Source organism: Labeo rohita, unplaced genomic scaffold (assembly GCF_022985175.1).
Source record: "Labeo rohita strain BAU-BD-2019 unplaced genomic scaffold, IGBB_LRoh.1.0 scaffold_348, whole genome shotgun sequence".
In the NCBI taxonomy this organism is placed as follows: Eukaryota; Metazoa; Chordata; class Actinopteri; order Cypriniformes; family Cyprinidae; genus Labeo; species Labeo rohita.
This window is the reverse complement of record NW_026129266.1, coordinates 5753-12178: the sequence shown is the minus strand read 5'-3', so window position 1 is coordinate 12178 and position 6426 is coordinate 5753. Positions and strand designations below refer to the sequence as shown.

The following is a 6426-nucleotide window of genomic DNA, read 5'->3' as shown; positions in this document are numbered from 1 at the left end:
CTGATGTATGTTTGTCTGATGAGTGAATGTGTACATCAGTGTTTTCTACTGTTCGTTTTGCATGTGTTAGGTTATGAATCCAAATATATTTTTCTTCCCACAGTCTATATGATTTGTAAAATAAATAAATAAATACAAATTCACAGCACTTTCCTGATGTATAATTTTGTTCGGTGTATAATGAACTGTTCATTTCTTCTTCAGGTTCATCTGGTGTTGGTTCAGATAAAATGTCAGCTTATGTGATGGAAGGAGATTCAGTCATTTTAAATACTAATGTCAAAACAAACCACAAAGAAAAGATTAAATGGTTTTTTAATGACATCCATATTGCTCAAATCAATGGAGATCTCAGTTTTATCTGTACTGATGACCAGTGTAATAAAGATACTGAGAGATTCACACACAGACTGAATCTGGATAATCAGACTGGATCTCTGACCATCATGAACATCAGCACCAAAGACTCAGGACTTTATGAACTGGAGATCATCAGTAACAGGACCAACATCACAAAGTGCTTCAATGCTGTTGTCCATGGTGAGTCATTAAGTTTAATAGCACGGTTTGTACAATGATACCATTGTTCAACAACATATGTAAGAGCTGGAGTCAGACACTGATGAAGAAAAGGAGATAAATTTGTCATTTTAGAAAACTGAGAACATTTACACCATTTTCAAAATATCAACAAATAACGGTTTTCAGGCTGAAAGTTGAGACAGGGCATGAAGAATTGCTTTCATGTCTACAGATATTGATGTTGTGTAGTGTTTTTTTTTTTTTTTTTTTTTTTTTTCTCAGAAAGGTCCTTCAGTCAGCTGTGGGTTTGTGTTTCAGGTATTTCTACTGCTGATCGAGATAAAATGAGAAGAAAGTCAGTGAAGGAGAGTGAATCTGTCACTTTAGATTCTGGTGAAATAAAAAAAACAAATCATTCGATGACGTGGTATTTTAATGATATTTACATCGCTGAAATCATTGAAGATCCAAGTGAAATCTGTGCAGATGATCAGTGTGAAAAGAGATTCAGAGACCGACTGAAGGTGGATCATCAGACTGGATCTCTGACCATCACAAACACCACAACCACAGACTCTGGAGTTTATAAACTACGAATCAGCAGGATCAGATTCAGCATTATTAGGAGCTTCAGTGTTACTGTCACTGGTGAGTATCACTTAGTCACTCAGTCCATTTTTCATGAACAGTTTTAATTTGGCCAATAGTGAAATATAATTGAAATCATCACCTTCATATGCACATCGAATGACATAATTGTCAAAACAAACATGCTGTTCACAATACTAATGTTAATAAGATGAACAGTGCGTAATAATCAGTTGTAATATTTTGGTGTTTCTTGATCAGCTCTCAGTGTTGTGATGCTGTTTTAGCTGCTGCTCTTAAAAAACAACAGATGGCGCCATTTATCAGTTAAATCATACAGCTGATGACCAAAGTAGCAAAGTGTAAATATCTTACAAAGATGTTGTTCTCTAAATAATAATGGCTTTCTGTTTTCAGCTGTTCTAGCAGGAATATATGCCGCCGTTGCTGTTGTTGTTGCTGTTGTTGTTCTGCTGCTCGTCGTCGCTGCTGCTGCTGTGATTTACTATCTCTGGTGCCAAGCTAGAATGAGAAGTTAGTATTATATACAGCAGATGTAACAAGAGGGAAATATGATATTTATTGCATGAAAAAAAAAACTTTTTTTTTATTTAATGAAACTGTCTAATTTGAGTTGTTTATTATTCAAACAGACTATAGAAGAGCAGCGATCAGGTAAGATACTATGAGCACTTTTTTTTTTTTTCACTCAGAGTTATAAATATTTATATTGCCATCATTGTATTATTGTAGTAATTACATCTGTTTACTATTAGCTGTTATGACGCTGGTGTAGGATCATGATGTAACTTAAATATTTCTTCCAAATTATAAATGCGTTAGTACAGTTGGCTGCTTCATCAACAACAAAAGTTTCTTTGTGAATCCTACATTACATAAAGCCTTGTTTGCAAAAAAACCTGCAGGGAAATGTTCCAAAACAAACATAGAAGCCTCCTATGTGGAGAAAAAAAAAAGAGCTAGAAATAGAATAGAGCATCAACCTACTGTCAATGTCTATTGTAATCAGTGTCACTGATTATAATAGATTTAACTTTGTTTTTAATGTGACGGACTGAGCAGCTCTAATTTTCTGGCCATCTTCCCTCATATCTTAATCTTTCTGAAAATTTGTTGAAAAGTGTATCTTCGCATTGTTTACCACTGTTGATATGATTTTAAAAAAAGCGTTGAAGTGTTGTTATGTTGGCGGTCCAACGCAACATTAATGTCACAATTTGCAGTTGTAGAAAAAGAGTTGTTTGAGCTGCTTGGTTTCAACCAGTGGCGATTTCTTTAAGACTGCAAGGGAAGCTCAGCTTCCCCTATAATGTCACAAAATTAATGGTCAAATTATGTACTGTTGTATTAACATTTTATTGACTAAAAATGCGTTAGAAAACGTTCATCTCAAAGACGAGTTCGTTCAGAATCAGTTAGATATAGCAGGTCGGCTGACTTGATTTTCTTCTCATACATTCCCGTAGCGTCACAGAGCATTTCCCCGTTGAAGCCCAGCGTCCATTGACTTCAATGCGGCTGCTTTGAACGTTTTTTTTCAGTGCTTTGAAACTAGACGGTCATTGGATAAACGCTGCGATTATGTCCCGCCCACGGACGCTCAGCGTCTCTGGGGGTGAATGAGGAGCAAATGAGGAGTGGGCTGGCCTGGACTCCGAGCTTCTGCATGATGATTGGAGGGTCTGTCGAAAGATTGCATCTCCTTTTGACTGACAGCGATTTTGTACTATAAGGAATCGCTGAAGCTATTCGCGCTCAGTCCCATCGTGGATTTCTCAAGTTCAGTCGAAATAAAACTGCTGCAACCTATTTCTTTATATTTGCTTGGCGAAATTGCTTGATTTTCATCATACATTTCACACAATTATACACCACATTCCTTGTTTCACTTTTACAGAGTTTAATATTTTTTTTAGATCGTTCATTCATTCATTCATGTTAATATTTAATGTAGTAATCAATATATATATATAGATTACTACATTAAATATTAACATGGAGGATGACTATAAATTAATATAAATATATATATATATATAGTAATCTTGAAAAATTTTAACATAACATAATGAAACCTTATATTTCTATTAAAATACTTTAGAAATAAATAAATAAATAAATCTCCATAATAACCTTATTTAAATTGCAAAATATTTATACTATATAGTAGCATCTGACTAAAAGAAAAAATACATCATATTTTGCATAATAAAACTAAAGCTTTTACGATTGTTTGCATTGTGACTTATGACAATAAGGCACATTCTTGTGAATAAATAAATAGACAATTTTACGATGTAGGCCGAAAATGAGCTTCCCCCTATTTGACAGACCAGTAGCCGCCACTGGTTTCAACTAAAGCTATTTCTGCTGTGATAAAGAATGTCTGCATTCTGGAACTTAGTATATTTCTTCCTCTTTCAGGGCCTCTTTACAATTTTAAGAGAAGCATCCCACATATTCTGATATTAATTACTCATCCTCATGTCGTTCCAAACCCGTAAGACCTTCGTTCATCTTCGGCACACAAATTAAGATATTTTTGATGAAACCCAAGAGCTTTCTGACCCTGCATAGACAGCAATGGTACTACCACATTCAAGACTCAGTCTTACGGGTTAATGATAGAATTTTAATTTTTGGGTAAACAATTGATTTAAGACATCTTAGCCCTTAATCTTAAATATCAGTATAAAGAAAACAACATATGAACTCTTTAATCTTTTTCGTTTTGTGTAACTGAACCATCAATTCTGTTGATTTATTCTGCTTTCTGTGATTCTGTGTTTTAGAATCGTGCAAAAGACTCGTCCTCAAATCAGCCTGTAGATCTGATGATGAGTGGGATGTCCCCTAATCGGTTGGAAGCATTGTTGTTGTAGCATTATTATTTTGATCATATCATTGAAAGAGAAGATGAAGAAAAGATTGGAAATAAAAGAAGCTGAATCTCACCACACTCAGAGAGAAATAGTGCCACAGTACCATGATATCAGTATTGGGTACCAGTACTAAAATTTTAATTCAAATTCAAACTAGTTTACTTTAATTCGGTTATTAATTTAAGTAATAATTTAAAGATTTTAGCCTAAAATCAAACCTTTTTGAAAACTGTCAGGGTGAAGATTTTCAGAAACTCTGTTATACAACAGTGTTGTCATGTAGGCAGTGAAACCAGAGATTTTGGATTGTGTGCACAGTAATAACCTTTTTTCAGGCTTCTGATTGGCCAACATTGCTTTACAGTTAGAGTTATTTGGCCACCTGTTGGTTTGGCATGGTCATGACAGCACTTCATATCATATTTTTGGATTTTAATGTGGACTTTTTGAAAAAAAAAAAAAAAAACAACATAGGAAAACCTTTCAAAAATACATGTGTACGTATGGACTAGGCCTTTCGGTCTTTTATTTTTAAATTTTACTATTGTCTCTTGACAACACTAGAGAGGAACATGCTTGATGAAAACAACAGTTTGCTGTTATTCATAACATTCATGTTACGCAAAGCTAGTGTTTTCAGCAGGAATTAGTTTATTTGTGTTAGTCAGTGTAGTCAGTGAAGCAATTTGTTTTTGATATTGTAGCTTTATGGTTAAAGAAGGGTTGATCCACACTGTACAACCTAAAATAAGTTACGCTCCTGCCTTAAAATTTTTAATTCAGTGAACTCAAAAAAATCTGTAGTCAACTTGAAATGTTAAGGTTTACGAAGTGACAACTTAGATATTTGAGTTATTTCAACTTACAATTTTAAGGCAGCTGGGTGACAAGCACAGCTTTAAAGTTTAACAAACCAATTTTTAAGTTTAGTCAATTTGAATATCTAAGTTGAATCTCAGGAACTGAACCTGTATAAACTGAAGTAAAAAATAAAAATAAAAAATCTGGATAAAAGGGCAAACAATATGCCAGATATGTTTATTATTATTATTATTATTATTATTATTATTATTTAATTTGTTTATTATGTTCCATACTTGTTACTGGCTGCTGCCCAGTATATTTTTCACTATATTATAATAAATTATACTCTCAGGTTTGTCCTGTTTGATTCACTTTTTCATAGAGCTCATTATCTATGTACAGAACATTAGCTGATTGCACTGAAATCTTTCCCAAATCAATAGCAGGATTTTGAAGATGAACATGAACATGAGCTTTGATGAGTTCAGAAGTAAATCATTTAATATATGAGCAGGAATGGGAGGGGAAAAAACATCATATAACATTGATACTAGCCTGACTGTGTTAAATATGTACAAAAGTGAGGCGAGATAATAGCAGCTCTTCTACTGCATCGAACTGAAACCTTCTGTGGTCTGATTTCCTCAGAACCATGGTTTGATCTATTGGGTGGACAAACATCTTATACATGGGCTTTTAGTGCATGTGTGTTTAGTTGGTAGGTTAGGGGCCTCTTCCTGCTTTAATGAACCTGACAGTTGAGCTCCTTAATACAGAACAGCTTGAAATAAACTTAATCCATCAAAAAATCAAAATATTCACAGGTCAGGCATGATAAGATCATGGACTGACAATGGGTCTGAAATCTTCCTATACTATATCGTATATACTATATACTATACTATATACTATACAGAGCAATATTTGAAGAGGACAGTCATGGTGATCAATATGCTAACGACTAAATCAGTACACAAATCAGTTAACAGCTCTGGTAACATAATGTTATATGATTTTTGACTGATATTTACACCTTTCTGCTTTGTTCGTCAGTTGTGTGGTACTGATTTAACTGATAAATGGTGGTTTTAGAAAAACAGGAACTAAAACATCACCAAAACATTCAACAGCAAACATCAGTGCTTACAGGAAAACGTTTTGCATTGTGCAGGTTAACAAACAGTGTTAGTCAAAACAGTGAAAGACACTTTATTTAATTTGCACTGAATAACTGAATGACACTCACCAGTGACAGTAACTTTCAATCTCCTAATCCTTGTAATACTGACGTTGCTGCTGATGACCTGTAGTTGATAAACTCCAGAGTCTGTGGTTCTGGTGTTCATGATGGTCAGAAATCCAGTCTGATTCACCACCAGTCTGACACTGAATCTTTCATCACCCTCTTGACACAGAATATCTATGCAGGTCTTGCTGGGATCTCCATTAATTTCAGCAACATGAACACCATTAAAAGTCCATTTAATCAAATCATTTGGGTCGTTTATTACACCAGGATCTAAAGCAACAGGTTCTCCCTCTGTCACTGACTTCATTTCATCTTGTTTAGCAGCAGGAACATCTGAAAAAAAAAACAACAGCTGCTGGA

General features: G+C 34.4%; 1 protein-coding gene across 1 annotated transcript in view; it reads left to right on the top strand.

The window, feature by feature from the left end:
• The window catches only part of LOC127160428 (uncharacterized), a 15240-nt gene that overhangs the window by 4630 nt on the left and 4184 nt on the right, over positions 1-6426 (top strand). Inside the window, exons 2-5 of the mRNA XM_051103066.1 lie at positions 205-540; positions 841-1170; positions 1528-1644; positions 1764-1785. Coding sequence (XP_050959023.1) covers positions 205-540; positions 841-1170; positions 1528-1644; positions 1764-1785 — 805 coding nt within the window. The remainder of the gene's footprint in view (positions 1-204; positions 541-840; positions 1171-1527; positions 1645-1763; positions 1786-6426) is intronic.